This window comes from Aspergillus udagawae (genome assembly GCF_001078395.1).
Source record: "Aspergillus udagawae IFM 46973 DNA, scaffold_5, whole genome shotgun sequence".
Classification (NCBI taxonomy): Eukaryota; Fungi; Ascomycota; class Eurotiomycetes; order Eurotiales; family Aspergillaceae; genus Aspergillus; species Aspergillus udagawae.
The window spans coordinates 2,162,017-2,178,345 of record NW_025091268.1 but is presented as its reverse complement, the minus strand read 5'-3'; the positions used below and the strand labels follow the sequence as shown (position 1 = coordinate 2,178,345).

Genomic DNA, 16,329 nt, shown 5'->3' with positions numbered 1-16,329 from the left:
AATACAGAACTACTCGAACACGACATTCGTGTCTCATAAACTCAGGAGGTTGATCTCGGCGGTACGCGCAGATTCGCTTTGACACGCTCAAGTAATTCTTCGCGTGTGGCCTCGTCACTGGGCAGGAGAGCTCTCTGCAGATCGCCGCCAGTTAGTTGGTACATCTTTGACGAATGAGAGGAGCAGAACGTACATGGCGAAGCCATCTCCGCATTTCATCGACAGTCCAGTATTCAGGATCTTCTCAGAGTCACTCAGTCAGCCTTCTATTCCGGTATGGCAATGGCCCCGAGCAGCATACCTCCAGTTGGGTCTGGCTCGGATGGGAACATGTCGCTTCCCCAGATTGCCCACGCTGCGGCAGCTGTGACCATCCCGGCGAAACCTACATCCTATCAGTTTACGTCGTGTTGACTCAATTTGTGCGCCACCAGGAGAAGTTACCCAGGACAAGATTCTGGATATGTGTCAGCAAGTTACCACTTAAGTCGAATGCAGCAGCTTGCTGGGGTATGCTCACTTTGGAAGTCATTGCTCGGTCTAAGGCAGTGGGCATTTTTCCAAATCCCGGCCTTTTTGCGCCTAGAACACGTCTGCGAAATGTCGGTTGTTGGTATTCGATATTATCTTCTGTCGTTATATGATGGTTTCGCCACGGAAGCTGCGAGTCGAGCTTCCCGTCGTCATGGTTGCAAAGCTGCCGCCTGGCCCTTTGCACCGCCACTTGCAGCTAAAACGCCACATTCTGGGAAAATCAACGCCTCAGGCATCCATATCTACTTGGTCCGCCCTTGCTGCATGATTTCATACATTCTAAAGATTGACAATAGAAGGAAGTGAAGCATCTAACCCGTTGCTGCGGTTTGCTTCGAACTGCCAGCTCCTGTTCGTCCTGATCGTAACTTCCTGAGTATTACTTGTGGCTTGAGTAGGAAAGAGCAACTCCAGTTATACCATATGGCCACAGTCCATCTCCTTTGACGATGGATTTCCCAATAGATCTCTCTTTTCCCTGCTCGTTCACGCTGTACAGACATAGAATTTTTATCATATACCTACTGTTAGCAAGCCACACTCTCTCACGCTCAAACATTTCGCCTATTCCTACATCAGGAATTACAATAGTTTTCTTTTCCATCATCATCATCATCTTCAATCATGCCCCCTCGGCCGCCCAAGGGCACCGACCCCGCGTTCGAATGGTTCGATACACTCTTGCGAGCAGGCCTAGCTTTCAGTGTCCTTACATTTTTAATCATCCTTTTCAGCACTTCGGTCAAGTTGTCAGTGGTAGTATCGTATTCCATAATATAGCGATGTTTACTCATCTACAATGCTCAGGCTTGCCTTCTGGAGGCGAAACAGAGTTCGAGTCCATCTTTCCAAGAAGGATCCAAGGAGCAGAAATGGTATCGAGCTCGGAGATGTTCCTTATACAACCGCACCCTTTCCACATGGCTTTGCACCAAGTCGAGCGGATGCTGCATCAGTGATCCACCACCCGAATCCAATTTACAGAGATGCATCAAGAGTCACCAACAACATTGCGCCTGGAACTGTGCCATGGCAGTGGAGACAGCACCAGCCACAAGAGGAAGAGAGGCTGTGAGGTGAATCCGTGTGGCGCAGCAGCCAAGGGTTTCCCACCGACTAAACCCTAATCTGCCTGATTCCACACAATTGCCTCCAGTGTCCGCAGCCGCCCGTGTTGAGACCCGTGAAAGTGATTGTACTCCATTCTCTCGCTTCGACTTTCTTTCAGATCACCCGGTTTGCGTCCATAAGTCTGCCCACCATGCCTCGCGAAGTTTCCGATATCAAGCAGTTCATCGAGATCTGCCGCCGCAAGGATGCCTCCTGTACGTTTTCCGCACACGATTTTCCCGGTTTTAGAGCAACATGAATAGGCTCAGATTCAGCTCCGTGGAAGGATTAGCGATAGAGTTGCATGAATGCTAACAATTGGTTTTCTCTCATTACAGCTGCCCGCATCAAGCGCAACCGCTCGACCCAGCAGATCAAGTTCAAGGTCAGATGCCACCGCTTCATCTACACCCTTGTCCTGAAGGACTCCGACAAGGCCGACAAGCTCAAGCAGAGCCTGCCCCCAGGTGCGTTGCCAACCTAAGTTTCTATTCGACTTTGCCCTTTCACGAATCACTATTCTTTGAAATAGTGTCTGGTGGTGGAAGTGAATAGTGGAATGAAAAGAGAAGCCGCGTTTCTGCTAGGATCTTAAGCTAACGCTACGTCTTCCAACAGCTCTCAAGGTTGTCGATGTGTCCAAGGGTGACAAGAAGAAGGCTCTGTAAATACCTTCAGTCGATGGAAAAAGGGTGATTTGAGCTTGGTCAATGCAGGAAACAAATACCAAAAGCGAATCGGCATGGGCATGAAATTTTGTGGGCCGACACTAGAATGACAATTCAGCATATGCGGTGAACTTGTTTTTCTTCGCGACTGTTATTGGACACGTCGAAATGTCAGGGCAGATGGCATTTCCACATCAGCCAGACGACCTCCCTACCTGCACCTACCACCAGGGGTTGCTTTGTCGGGGCTCCCTGGGCTCTACAACTTAATGGAGAAAAACAGTTGAAAATTCTTACATATTTTCCGCTTCCCGGTCATGCTGAAACGAGTAGTTTTACACATGAATTGTGACCTGTGTCGCCATGGATGGAACACAGTAGCTCAATTCGGAATACTGTAGATTTCAGCCATATGACGTAGGATAGCTTTAATGCTCCCTCTGACGTGCGCGCCTATTAGACACAGTCACTTTGGTGTGGACATGATACTGCGCTGCCTCCTCAGAGCAGATGATGGAGCACTTGGCATTGTTATCTGAAGCCGGACGAGTACGGGACTGACAGGATCCGGTACAAACTGGACAGGGATCGCTTGCTGATCTTGTCTAGACTGTTGACGGCTATGGTGAGGCTTCGTGCGACGTATTACTTGTGTGTGTCTATCTACTTGGCCTTGAGGAATACTGAGTAATGACTGGACTCCAAGTTCCAACTTGATGCGGACCACAAGTTGACTGGACGTGGGCCAAAAAGATCGCTTTTCATTGGATCTTCACCTTTTCTCCAGTGTCGAGTTTATTGTCCACGTCCCACGATCTTCAGTACTTCGTATCAGAGACAGACTGACTTAGGCTATATTACGTCTTGGCAGATGTTTGATGAAACATGAACCCCTCGACTCCAATGCCTCCCTCTTATTTCAGCGAGTCAGGAAGACGGCGATCGTCATCGCTGACAGTCGGCCATGAAGGCTTCCGTATAAGGATTTTGTCTGCACGGTAATGAACTTACTGGTATCAGGTGATGAATCAATTATGCACTTGCTGTAGAGTCCGTCGGGGTCAACACCGGCCAAGCGCCTGCTTTATTCAAAATAGAGGCTCAGGACCCGGCCAGTGAAAGTAAGCATCCTCGAGCATCCTCGAATCAAAACAATATTTGGGACATCGAACGCTAATCACTTCTCTTCAAGGCACGGCAAATTGCCAGCAGATGAGGCCACTTATATATGGAATACCCTCCTTGCTCTCGGCCTGAGCCGCCTAGAGCCCAACACAGCAAAAGGAACTGTGATGTAACCGTTTCAGGCACGGATCCCAAGGCAAAAGTGCCACTGGCTCGTATATTGCCGTCGGCCCGGGTGTCCGGCAAAACCTGGGGGATCGTCACTTTCCATACAGGGAGCTCTTGGCTGGGCTCTGTGCGGCATGCCCAGCGCCTCCTCTTCATCAAAGAGAAACATCTGGATGGTGTACTAGTCAGTCAGATGACCAAGGAGTCTCAGTCTGTCGCGCTGGTCTGTCGTATTGTGCGTTGTGATGATAGATGGATCACTATGCGGTTTGTGAGTTCTGGCTTCGCTGCTGCTGAGACGTGATACTCGGTCTATCGAGGGTCCCCACTAAATCAAAGAGCGATATCCACAGTGGAGGAGGGGGAAAGATCCTGATGCGTCTGATGTTTCTGGACGGTTCCAGCAGCAAGATCTGAGGAAACACCAAGGCATGGACTGTGGCTGCATGGTAGAATGCATTCAGAGACCAAAGAGGCCGGCGACTGGGAACATTCCCGGGTTGCAAGGTTGTGGAGAGCCAATGATTCATGGCACCCATGCATGCATGCATCCATTGGCGCCGGGATTACTCTTAGTATTCCTATCTGCCGAAGATGAAGAAGCGAATCTGGTAATTCAGGAGCTCTTGTATCAGAGGGCCGGGATAATTTCTTCAGTCATGCCGGCTGCCCACCAGGTCACTTTCAGGGGGTTGTGGGGGAACTCGTACCATGCAGTACTGATAATCACAGGGGTCGAGGGGCCGAAGCTGTTCAGAATGGTTATAAAAGGCCTGAGCAGTCGCTCGTTGCTGTATGCTGTTCTGTTCTCTGTGCTCATCCCAACCGCTTCTAGCTCCAGACGCCCCTGATCAAGCAGGTCTTTAATCATTGGCTGTTGCTTCTTCAACTTATTGTGTGAACTTTACCTTCTTGCATTTGACAGCATGATTTTGTCCACCATTACTGGCCTTCTGGCCTCAGCGTCACTTGTGGCGGGCCACGGCTACGTTTCTGGCATCGTTGCTGGTGGGAAGTAGTATGTACTTGAACCACACAATGGCAGATACAACAGCTAACACCTATTCCAGCTACGGAGGGTACCTTGTTAACCAGTACCCCTACATGAGTAACCCCCCAGACACAATTGCCTGGTCCACCACCGCCACCGACCTCGGATTTGTGGACGGCACCGGCTACCAGTCTCCGGACATTATCTGCCACAGGAACGCGAAGAATGGCAAGTTGACCGCAACCGTTGCAGCTGGTTCAAAGATCGACTTCCAGTGGACGACGTGGCCAGAGTCTCACCATGGACCGGTATGAGGTCGAAGAGAAGAGAACACACATATAGAGCAGGTAGGCTAACATAGTATAGTTGATTACCTACCTTGCTCCGTGCAACGGCGACTGTAGCACCGTGGACAAGACCACCTTGAAGTTCGTCAAGATTGCTGCTCGAGGCTTGGTCGACGGCTCCAGCCCACCGGGTAAATGGGCTGCCGATGAAATGATCGCCAACAACAACACGGCCTCGGTGACCATTCCTGCCTCCTATGCCCCCGGTAACTACGTCCTCCGTCACGAGATCATCGCCCTTCACTCTGGCGGTAACCTGAACGGGGCTCAGAACTACCCCCAGTGCTTCAACATCAAGATCACCGGTGGCGGCAGTGCTCAGGGATCCGGAACCCCCGGCCAGTCCCTGTACAAGAATACTGATCCTGGCATCAAGTTTGACATCTACTCGAGTCTGAGCGGTGGATACCCTATTCCTGGTCCTGCATTGTTTCAGGCTTAAAAGGCGCAGCGAGCCATTTTCTGCTCTCCATCGCCCGCCAAGACACAGGCTGCCAGAAGCTGGCTAAATGGTGGCCTCATTGAGGCGAGGAGAGCACAGTTGGAAGACAGCCGAGGACAAGCTGAATCAAAGCTCTTATCCTAGTTCCCTCTCTGTCAATTATGGTACTGTTTTGATGATTGTGGTTGAATCTTTTCAATGTATATATTCTCCACGAAGTCTACTTGAATGATACGTTTTTATGTCTTCTCCATAGCATAAAATCACCTACCGAAGATTGGAACGATTTGTACCTTTCTCACGGCGTGATCTACGAATTTATATAGTCGACTTTTGAGTTTAGATGCGCGACTCTTTGGTCCCAGATGCCAGTTGGAGGAAGAAAGATATATAAACTAGAACTACGAAGTTCCTGCTTCATCAATATGGACCAGCATTTTAAAGACGGATATCACCAAGAACGGCAATCTTTCCTGCTTGATTGAAAAATGGTGCTGCCTAACCAAGAGCAACATGGCTGTATGACTTCAGCCAGTGACAAAAGCCCATGGGCCCACAAGCGCATGCTTGTTGAACAAATTCCAACCTGGCGAATAAGAGACACACGAAAATACCTGCTCCACCGTGCTAACTCGGCTAATAGTTCCAGGGAAATCCATAAGGCTGATGGGTTGTGACATGATGATATCCTGGAACATTCTGCGCGGCTGATGTCATCGGCTCGGCCGATGGACCCATATCTTCCATATTTATATTCATATTCATATACAGCTATACCCACAATACAACATCCAAAAAAGAAAAGAAAAAAAAAGAAATCCCCATCGATTGAGAGAATTGGTTAAATCAGATGGTCCAAAATGGATTCAGATTCCGCGCGCGATACGCAACAACACCCGGAAATGGAATCCAGGATGCGGCAAGCAGAGGAACAGGGGCGGGACGGGACGACTCAGCCTGCGGCGTCTAGGACTGCGGATACGTACTCGGCGACAGCGAGTTCCCTCGCTGACCTGGGGAATCATATTAGCAACATGGCGGGGACGACCATGACTGAGATCAGAAATAAAGCCGGTTCAGTGTCGACTGGGGATGTTGTGCGGGAGGTCCGCGATACGGCTTACTCAATCACGATGGGGAGTAAACAGGCGGAGGAGAGTACGGGTACGGGGGTTGAAGGTTTGTTTGCTTAGTTATTTGATTGATTGATCGGTTGATGGGGCTAATATGAGGCAGAGTGCGATCCGCAAGAAGCTCGCATGATTGATGAGCTGCCAAAGGAGAGAATCGCCGAGTTTCTGCAGGAGAAGCACAAGAGCGATGCGGTGCGGCCTTCGAAGCAGCAATGACATTGCGGAGGCCTCATATAAGCAAATCGATGTACATAACATTCAAGTGATAATCCGCCCCGCTACGATACCAATGGCAAGCAGAATCGCTAACTGCGAAATGACCACAATGGACGACCCAAAAGCGACAAACTAGACACTATCTACATGCTACAGCACCGCCCGGAAACCTTTGTCCTGACTGCGATCCAGTCCCAAGAAGTCGACGACTTGGCCCAGATGGTCGATTCCCCAGAACCCTTCTGTCTCAGCCTTGGAGTTTGTGCACTCAAACCAAGGAAGTCCAAAGGCACCGGACTTGAACGCACGATTTGTGTTGGCCGACAAGAGCGATTTGACCTCATCTTGGCTCATCTGTTACGGATATTTAGTAACGCCGGAATACGATACGCAGTAACAGCAATCAACATACAGCCTTGAGGATCTGCTCTGCGCCCTCTTTGCCGAGCACTTTCTCCAGGACGGGGCCGAACCCCTCGGGTTGTCCGATCTGGCTATTCCCTTCAACCCAGAAGGACCGAAAGAGCGCCTCGACAGTGGGAACAAAGTGTTCCGGCGCCTTTTGCGAGACGGCGCACAGTGCACGCTGCGGAGCCAGAGTCAGAGGCGGAAAGCCTGCCGGTGTCTGTTCGACAATGGGAACGGAGAAGTAGCGGGCCCAGCGGCGCCGTTCTTGGTTGATCCATTGTGCCTTGTCTGGAGTACACAATTAGCTGCCGAGTCGAGCATAGACAATCCCTGGAGAGTGACTTACTCTTGATCTGGATGGGCGGAGTATTTTCACATGCCTTCATCAACCCTCCCAGGAAAATGGGCACATATGTAATATCGCACTTGGCAAATATGGGAGAGTGCTTCGAAATGTTACTAGTGACCTCTGAGAACGTCAGATGCGAGTATGCTATCACTCACTCTCAATACATGGAACGCTATATGAGCGAACGGGCTCACAATGTCGAAGTAGAGCGTAATCTTGGGAGCGGCCATGCTGTGTAGTCCAGGCAACGCAGACTACTACGGCTCTGTCAAGTAAATTTAGAAGCAGACGGGACTCTCTATATAGTTCGTCAAACCCCAACTGTATTAATGAGTACAAAGTATTGTCGTTGCATTTTGATTCCATCTCCGCAAATGCTGCTGAGTCATCGTCCACTAGATTGCCGAGGTTGAGACCATTGATGCTACACCCTATACGAAGTACTTCGTCCTCTCTGATGTAGACGCTCGTATACAGACTTTCTGGCAATTCCAGGACGTGACTTCCCTTCCTCCATGGCCATCTGAATACCTCTACACTGCTAGCCACTCTGATGGTCGTTTGAGGAGGCAGTCTCCAATCCTGAGCGCGGAATTATGCATCCGACCGTTGATTTAGACCGTGGACAAGACCTGTGAAAATGACAACTTCCTTCCTTGTTCCTTGCTCAATGAGGAAGTGCGATGCGAAGAGGAACTGTGCCAATGAGATAGTGCCTTCTTGTCGCATCCCGCTTTTCTCATGACCAGCTGACTGCAAGCCGCACGTCTTGGCCGCATACTATACTTGAACAGGCCAGCTTCACTGCCTCCATGATTTGCAAGTGCCGAGGGACTGGACCACGTTGAAGTGCTCAGCACAAGTTCAGTAAACTCGACGGTCTTTGAAGGTTCCAAGCTGTCCGAGATGTCCGCTGGCACGGGCATGGAGTCCTTTCAGGATACAGTGACCGAGAGGCGTCGCCATGCAAAGTATTTACCAAGCCACTCATATGATGCTTACGGCCAAGTCCGCAGAACAACTTGCTGGAGATGCAAGTATCTCCCGTTTGTCATTGAGGGCAACAGATGAGACCATTTTGAGGAACCAAATCCCTTGATGCAGCGCAGATCTTCTACGCTTGGATCAGGATCATCCGCAGCAGCTCTTCCAGCGGTAACCTATTCAGTGGCCCTCTACAACAAATAAAAGTTGAGCTCTGCACGCGCTAGCATTCGTAGAACAAGTTTAGAGTGGTAGCTGGTAAGCGATGGGCCATCAAAGAAAGTCCCTAACAAGACCGCGTCCTTGTGGATTACCAAAGGACGACTTGAAACAGCAAGACAGAAGCTGAAGAGGCCTTTCTGATCGAGACTGCGAGCATCAATAAGATGACTTCATTGAATCGAGGGTATGATCTTCCGTCATTGCATCGCAGGATCGTCATCATGATCCAAGTCTTTTACAGTGGCGCAACCGGCCCAGAACCACTTCCGCTGGTGCCCACGATATATCAGACCCCAGGGCCCCAAAAGACACGCGAGCGACGAATCCCCTTACTAGACTATCTCAGTCTCGTTTCTCGCATATTGTTGATAGCATTGATCCACAAGTTGTCCCACCTCAGTTCCGCAATGTCATCCAACCCCCCGAATGAAGAGGGAGACTTCCCAACGGACGATGAGCAACAGCAACAACAAAACAGTTCGAACGTCGATCGTGAGATTATGGGCGTCACTAGCCGAGGGACAGCACCGCGCGTGTCGCGCCGGAAGCGGTCCGAGTATGCACGATCCTGGAACAGATCCAGTTCTCGGCGACGTGTTGGAGAAACAGGATCCAAGTACCGTTCTCGATCCAGGCATTAAGAGTTTCCATTTGAGACTCCTGCCAGCTTGGCTGTCTTTATTGAGCATATTGCACGGCTGGAGGATGGCAGGTTGCACAACGAAGTGCAAATTACAGTACTCAGGCGCTGGCATAGCACAGCAACAGCAGGTCGTCAAACAGAATAATTGAAAATCACGAACGAATATCCAATTTGAATGTTGCGCGGACGCCGTGCGGCACTCATACACTTTGGCGAATAGGATCATTACTAGTCTAATCCAAGTATTCCACCGCGCTTTTGTGGCCCAATGCGACTTATTGTAAGGAGCCACACCCGGAAATTCATCAATAGATCTGTTTTGAATTTGATGTGGCCGAGCGAAGAAGGTAGATGCCACGTTCAGCCTGAAACCGTATATGTGGGGATTGTCTGCTTGCTTGGACGAGTATTCTCCGACAGCGCCAACTAAGAAAGTTGGCATAGATTTGGCAGAACAACTCCGAAACAAGCCATCCAGGCACGTCTGTCCAGACGCTGGCCGGAGTCAGCATACAATATGCGGGTTTGCCTCTCAGCTGACACGTTCGCCGCGAGGTAGGCAAGCTTTCTCGTTACTCATTGTTTGATCAGTGCATTAATCACGACAAAGAAGTGTCTTTCAGCTCGCCATGATGGGCTTGCAGTGTTCAGAGTGTTTTCTGTCCTTTCGTCCATAGCAGTACAGCTCAATATCGTCAAACTGGTCATGTTGAGACGGAAGTTGCATGGTGTCTTTATGCAAACTGAAAAGATTAACCGAGTCCATCAAGCTGAAAAAAACCTCTTCGCTGTCATGTCGTCTCTTCAATGCCACCAGGACTACAGCGTCGGGCGACATCTGGACCAGACGGTCCAGCACATTGACCAGCGCGGGCAGGCTGTCCGCATTGTACGTGCAATCCGAGACAAGAATGAGGTCAATGTGGCCGTCACATAAATCGTTAGGCAGCTTTTCATCCCAATCAAGTGGTTGATATCTGAGCTGGGACGATGGTGCTGGCCTTGCGACGGCTATGTTTTTCATTACAATCTCCTCCACTTCATGGAGATCTGTAAGTAGAACGGAGCAATGCGAGAGGAGCTGTGCTAGCGCTATACCCACAATACCGCAGCCAGACCCCAATTCAATGGCGCGAAGAGGAGTGCTGCGTTGGCCTTGTAGTAGGCTCGGGAGTGGAGCTGTAGTAGACCCTGGAGTCTTAGTGGTCACTTGCTCAAGGTATATCACCGATGCGATAGCTGCATCCCTGCGGATGCAATATATATCTTCTTAGAATAATAATCAGATACGGATTTAGAGGCCTCACCAGATATGCCGGGCAATGCTGTTGCCGGTCTCCTCCCATATCCGGAGGTCCAACTGATTCTTCGGGCGGAAGCGTCGTTCGACAAGCTTCTCAGCCGCGAGGGGCTCTGACCCTCCAAACGGCGCGCTCCAGCCTGATATGACTAGAGGGAGTTTAGACGTGTCGAGCAGATGGTCTGAACCGGGTGGGCCTGCCCGTTGAGGGTCAATTGCAGTTACTCCTAGCACGATAGCCTCCTGGGATAGTCTGGCGGAAAATGGACCCAACGATAGCAATAGCTCGCGTTTTCCAGCTTTCCACTGTAGGCTCTCTTTATACAGGGTCCTGCCTGAGCCATTGGAATTCACCGTCACCTGCAAATCGATATCTTGGGCTAGAAATGCATCTCCTAGATCGGTGGTGATGCATATGAGCGCAGTTACAGTGACGGGCCCCGCTTTCTGACTCTGGAATCTAGGAGTCTTAAGAAAACGAATGTAATATACCATTTTCAGGCAAGAGACGGACAATTGATTGACGATCCTAATGAGTTAGATTCTGGTAAATGTTTACTGATATGGACGATAGACACTGATAAGCTAGCACGTGCCGCTGACTAACCCGCCAAGAGCTGAAATGACATCGCAAAGTGGAGGCGGGGCCTCATTCCTGAGGCATTGAGGCACACAACATCCCAACGATCGCGTTCTATCTACACCTCGCATGGATATATCGATGGGGGCTGACGATCAAGCCGCCAACTGCCGACGTCGTTCTTTCCATCGATTCACCTCAATGTGATTCTTTTGGGACAGACTGAAGCATCTGCGCACAAAGTCTCCTCCGCCGTTGCCTGATCGTCTTACCCAACGGGGAGACCTTATCGTCAAGATGATGCGAACCAGAGACCCTCGGGTCCGCCAGACGATCAACCAGATCTCTCACAACCTGGAATCTGCGAACGAGACGGCGCAGGAGGGGCTCTATACATTTTCGCACCATTATATCTTACCTTGTCTTTCGTCGATTGGAAACTGCATGCACGCATGTACGGCCCCCTGCCTTCCAAGTCGGGAGGACCATCTTCGACGTCGGAGACGGGGCCGTGCGGAAGCCAGCTTTGACTTTTATGATGATTGGGATAATGATGATTCCAACGACAGTTTACTTGGATGGGGCACGGACGAGCTCGACCGGCTGCTGGCGGGAAGCGGCTTGACGCGCGGGGGCGCCGAACAGCCACGCAGACAGCGCAAAATGAGTTACGGTACTCGAGGTACGAGACGGAAGAGCAGTGTTTTGGTACCCGATAATCGAAATGATCCCACTGTGATTCCAAGCTCGTCCTTTCTAGGGTTCTTGGAGCGCTTTCCCTGGAGACTGGGTGCGCGAGGGCTGAAATATCGACCATCCGCTGCGGATCTGCAGGAACATCCTACGGGGCTGCGCCGGCATGTGCCCGAGGATGAACCCCTCATGGAGTCCGCTGAAGGAACGGAGGAGCAGGACTCCTCCAGCAAGAACGGGCGATACCGCAGTGCCACGCAGACATCGCGTGAGACTGCGAACTCCTTGAGCTCGAGAGGGGATTTGATTCCCAGCGACGAGGAAGAAGATGCAGTTCCTCTAGACGACGAATTTGCACTGGCGTGGGTCAGTCGCCGAGGAACAGGACTAGACTCGGACGATCAATTGAGCGACAAAGTTGCAGGGATAAAACGGTCCATGTCGGGAACCTTTAGTTTCGGGACCTCAGCTTCGAGGGAGTCCAAAAAGAAAAAGAGTCTGTTACGAGAATCCCGGAGTCCTAACAAAGAGAATACTCGTGATGACGGCGCAGCGTCCTTGGTGGTTCTGAGAAAAGAAGAGGAGCAAGCAGAGCTTGAGGAAGAAACAAACGTAGCTCGGAAACGGGCTGCAGCACGAAGATTGGCTGCAAGTCGTGGCCTCGATCAAAGCAAAGACAAGGTATGCTGGTCGCGATGAAGTTTGGGACCATTCATGCTTACCCGGGATTGCAGCCTTTCCAATCATCTCATCCGCAATCTGCACCTGGTGTCTCAGATGATCCTTCTACATTCCCGGATCGCACCCTTGTAGAGCCAAATGAAGCCCGTACCCTTTCACCTACCCGTGGAGGCGTCGCACGCCGCGAGTCGGATTGGCGACCACCTACGAATTCCTCCCAAACAGAACCTTTCCCACCACTACCCTCCTCTCTATCAGCGGCTGGCGCGTCCGAAGACCTTTCTACGTCCCCGAAAACCCTTACCGAAGTCCTAAGCAGCCCCTTGGGAGCTGCTGGGCAGCCAAATTCATCCCACAGTCATGGAGATAATTCTTCTCACGGGCAAAGTGGAGAAGATTAACCCGCTTGCTGCAGGAGCTGTCCGAACCGCTTCGGCTTCGGCTGGAAGCTAAGAAATGCCAGGAACACTGGCGGCAGTGATTTCATAAAGAAAGCGGCTGGAAACGCTTATATTCAAATGGCCAGTTCCTTGGCATTGAGCCTGAAATTGTACATTATGATATGATTAACGATCAGTTACTTTATACCCAATTCTCAAGAAGAAAAACAAGCAGCTACACACTCGGTGTACTGTACGATCAATGTATAATCTTTTACAGTAACACCTATATTATCTCCACTGCTATGTTCGGCTTCGTCCTTGGTTTGAGGAGTCCCGAACCCCTCAAATACCTGCTCAGAGGCATGAAGCTTGCCTTATATCACAGATGGTTGGATGTCACTGTTACTGGTATCGTTCGACTGGCCTTTATGGCGGCGCTAGGGAAGAGTCATCAAAAAGCCAAGGCGGATTGGCTAGATTCATGATCTGTTGATCAAAGATCGTCCACGAATAATCCATATTCGGCGCCGGGAACGCAAAATCAGGTCCATTGTCTGGCGGGGTATGCATGCTTTGGATTCCTGACTGAAGCCGCTCCGCAAGGACGCCGTGGATGCTCAATGTGGACGGGTCACTACGTTTCAAGGTGCTGAGCTGGGTTTGGATCAGACGGAGATCTGCAACAGGCCGTATTAGAATATGATTTCAATGCATGCTAGATCGTACTGTACCATCCTGATGTGTCATTCCGTCCTCGACCCCGCGTAGCAGGAGCATAGCTGCCCAGGTTATCATCTAGATTTGTTAGACTTGCCCTGAGAAGGTAGGTGAGTGCATGCTTACAATCAGATCCCAGTTGGACCAGATACTAGAATCATCCTGCCGCAATCGTAGGACAGCGCGCGCCGACATCAGGAGCTCCTGCCGTTCGCTCGGGGTGATGTTCGCGGAGGTCAGGTCGAAGCCACGAGCTGGATGGTAGATTGATAGAACGTAGAGCTTGTGGAGATGATATTGCAAGAGGATAAGGATACCTTGACGATCGGATGGTGAGGGCTCTGTGGACACGAGCATGATACGTTAGTTTCGCTACATCCATCGCTAGTTCTGTCCAGCAATGAAATGCCTTACGCGACGCTCCGTTGTATTGAACCAGCCACTCATCAAGCTTCTTGGCCCACAGCCGAATAACCTGACAATCCTTTTCTGTGAAAGGTGTCCCAACCGAGGACAAGGCATCCGATTCCCTTGCACTCACGAAGGACCATATAGTGGGAAGTTTCCGGCCCACGAAATGGCTAAGGCCTTGGTGCATCATCTGCGAGAGGCCGCGAAATGCACTGTCATGTTGGCTATCCAACTGTTGCAGAGCCGGTATGGGTGGCTGTCTAGGAAGAAGGGGATAGCACATGTGCATGGAGGCATGCTCTATGTCGATCACCTAGAGACATTAGAACATAAGCCGGGGATTATACGCATGCACGCTGCACAGTACCTGAACTCCAGAAAAGAGACGCCGCCAATCGTATGTTGCGTCTTCCAGGTCGGAAGGGCAGTGGTCAAGTAGAAGCCGGTATGCGAGGGCTATCCACTTGTCTGTTGTTTCAATGTACGCTTCGCAACTTAGGCTGGCCATAATAAGGCCAAGAATATCCTGAAATACCGTATGCTCGTCACTTGACGATGAGGAGACATGACTTCTGGTCCAGCCAGAGATGCCAGGCCTTGCGCTTGGAATGACAAGCTCGGCAATCGCACTGCATGTAGCTGCGAAATATCCACCCGCTAAGGAAGCAAGCTCGGCTAGAGGGCTATGCACCGCCGATATATAGAGAACAGAAGCAAGCAAGAGTGGTGAAGGAGCAACCAAGACACTTTGATCCTGAACAAAATGAAGTAATGGAAGATTGTTCAGAAATCTAGGTTTGCATCAGTTCACACACTGAGAAGGGAGAAGGTAAACAAAGCATTAAGTTACGTACGAGGTCCATAAACGCGTGACGATTGAATATGACCAGATATTCTGGTCCTGAGGCGGACAGGTGATGATTTTAAGACGCTCAACAGCTTTCCAAAGTCCGCGAGTAGAAACATCGTCAGGCTCTTCCTCCAGATCCGAGTCAACGGCCAGCGATGGAGCCGTGTTTGCAGCTTTGCCAATGCCTAGCAGCGACTCGATCCGCTCCAGGCGCCCGAGAATAGACGAAGAATCCTGATCGGGAGACGGAGGATGATACACGAGCGTGCCCTGCACACTCTGTGACCGTTCTGGGATTGATTGGACCGCCGCAGCCTAGAGGGTGTCAGTATGCAATGGAATCTCTCAGACGTTCCAGGGAAGCACTGAGGCAAATACAGGATCAGTACATTTGATCGAGGCTTGAAGATACATGGAGCGTTCGTATGTCGACAGCGACGACATGGAGGAGCCCCGTCGACTTCACATTTCATCTTGAGGTCCGTCAGTACAATTGGCCCATTCTGGTCGACAGTCGTTGCAACCTCACCTTCAACCTACGACAATTGACTGTAACATATTCCGTCAGTTTTGTCCAGCACTAATCAATCTACTTTGAATAATGAGAATTCAGCTCCACCTACCGCATGCCTTTGTCGGCTTGGGGCCCAGGACAATGGAGCCCGTTCTCTTCATGGCGCTATACACACGAATTGCTGAATAGCATGATTTTCTTCAAGAACCCAGCCGAGGCAAAGGTGCGCGGCCGCTTTCCTTACGCCTGGGGAACGTTTCTTTTCAAGTTCATCTGAATTAAACGATGGGAAGGGGAATTTTCGAGTGATTGGAGATGTTTGAGGTCTGTCCAGACACGTGAGAGGGGAAGGCTGGACTGTAGACTCTGTAAACTAGACCTCCTCTTCTTTGATTTAGATCCTCTCACGATTCGCCCGTTGGTCAACAGACCCCTGATAAGCCAAGAGTACCCTAACGAGAATTGGAAATTGGTTGCAGAATGCAGAAACGACTATCGTTTATCGCTTCTGGCCTTCTCTCGACCTCCTGATTTATGAAAACTGACCTTAACCTCGGTCTAGTGGTCTATAGACTTCAACAAGCCACAGTCTAGCCCAAGTAGGCGGCACCCAAATATCACCTAATTACGAGATAAGATACAAGCAAATAGAAGCTCCCTACATTCCTATTCATGTTCTCGCGTTTTTAGTCCGCCCTGCGTAGGCTGAGAGTTCAGAGAGGGTCTGAGAAACGGAGACAAGAAGTGTACCTCGTGGGTTCACATTCTTACTGATCTTGCGCTTACTCCAGGCTTGAAAGGCCAGGAGGACCAGCCATCTACCGATCATGGGGATCAAGATCGAAGACGGGGTCGAGGTT

The 16,329-nt window shown here is 50.5% G+C and overlaps 8 protein-coding genes across 8 annotated transcripts; 4 read left to right on the top strand and 4 right to left on the bottom strand.

Moving 5' to 3' along the window:
• Window positions 1–41: 41 nt before the first annotated feature.
• On the bottom strand, window positions 42–556 carry Aud_007577 (Ish1 domain-containing protein; the record flags this gene model as incomplete). Its single annotated transcript, XM_043292467.1, has 5 exons — window positions 42–134; window positions 194–240; window positions 302–385; window positions 445–457; window positions 521–556. The coding sequence occupies 5 exons, from the start codon at window positions 554–556 to the stop codon at window positions 42–44; spliced, it is 273 nt and encodes a 90-aa protein (XP_043148402.1).
• Window positions 557–1,795: 1,239 nt separating this feature from the next.
• On the top strand, window positions 1,796–2,312 carry Aud_007576 (60S ribosomal protein eL38; the record flags this gene model as incomplete). Its single annotated transcript, XM_043292466.1, has 3 exons — window positions 1,796–1,859; window positions 1,983–2,111; window positions 2,263–2,312. 3 exons carry the CDS (start codon window positions 1,796–1,798, stop codon window positions 2,310–2,312), a joined length of 243 nt encoding a protein of 80 aa, XP_043148401.1.
• Window positions 2,313–4,531: 2,219 nt separating this feature from the next.
• On the top strand, window positions 4,532–5,385 carry Aud_007575 (lytic polysaccharide monooxygenase auxiliary activity family 9 protein; the record flags this gene model as incomplete). Its single annotated transcript, XM_043292465.1, has 3 exons — window positions 4,532–4,623; window positions 4,676–4,904; window positions 4,963–5,385. The coding sequence occupies 3 exons, from the start codon at window positions 4,532–4,534 to the stop codon at window positions 5,383–5,385; spliced, it is 744 nt and encodes a 247-aa protein (XP_043148400.1).
• Window positions 5,386–6,245: 860 nt separating this feature from the next.
• Aud_007574 (uncharacterized protein) lies at window positions 6,246–6,734 on the top strand (the record flags this gene model as incomplete). Its single annotated transcript, XM_043292464.1, has 2 exons — window positions 6,246–6,564; window positions 6,622–6,734. The coding sequence occupies 2 exons, from the start codon at window positions 6,246–6,248 to the stop codon at window positions 6,732–6,734; spliced, it is 432 nt and encodes a 143-aa protein (XP_043148399.1).
• A 150-nt stretch (window positions 6,735–6,884) lies between these two features.
• On the bottom strand, window positions 6,885–7,721 carry Aud_007573 (putative 2-hydroxychromene-2-carboxylate isomerase; the record flags this gene model as incomplete). Its single annotated transcript, XM_043292463.1, has 4 exons — window positions 6,885–7,088; window positions 7,147–7,430; window positions 7,489–7,588; window positions 7,647–7,721. The coding sequence occupies 4 exons, from the start codon at window positions 7,719–7,721 to the stop codon at window positions 6,885–6,887; spliced, it is 663 nt and encodes a 220-aa protein (XP_043148398.1).
• Window positions 7,722–9,959: 2,238 nt separating this feature from the next.
• Window positions 9,960–11,135, bottom strand: Aud_007572 (protein N-lysine methyltransferase family protein; the record flags this gene model as incomplete). Its single annotated transcript, XM_043292462.1, has 2 exons — window positions 9,960–10,587; window positions 10,648–11,135. The coding sequence occupies 2 exons, from the start codon at window positions 11,133–11,135 to the stop codon at window positions 9,960–9,962; spliced, it is 1,116 nt and encodes a 371-aa protein (XP_043148397.1).
• Window positions 11,136–11,517: 382 nt separating this feature from the next.
• On the top strand, window positions 11,518–12,995 carry Aud_007571 (uncharacterized protein; the record flags this gene model as incomplete). Its single annotated transcript, XM_043292461.1, has 2 exons — window positions 11,518–12,594; window positions 12,648–12,995. 2 exons carry the CDS (start codon window positions 11,518–11,520, stop codon window positions 12,993–12,995), a joined length of 1,425 nt encoding a protein of 474 aa, XP_043148396.1.
• A 408-nt stretch (window positions 12,996–13,403) lies between these two features.
• Aud_007570 (Zn(II)2Cys6 transcription factor) lies at window positions 13,404–15,630 on the bottom strand (the record flags this gene model as incomplete). The annotated part of the gene is made up of 9 exons (XM_043292460.1): window positions 13,404–13,654; window positions 13,709–13,772; window positions 13,821–14,035; window positions 14,109–14,418; window positions 14,473–14,896; window positions 14,960–15,270; window positions 15,345–15,428; window positions 15,485–15,504; window positions 15,579–15,630. The coding sequence occupies 9 exons, from the start codon at window positions 15,628–15,630 to the stop codon at window positions 13,404–13,406; spliced, it is 1,731 nt and encodes a 576-aa protein (XP_043148395.1).
• Window positions 15,631–16,329: the final 699 nt, after the last annotated feature.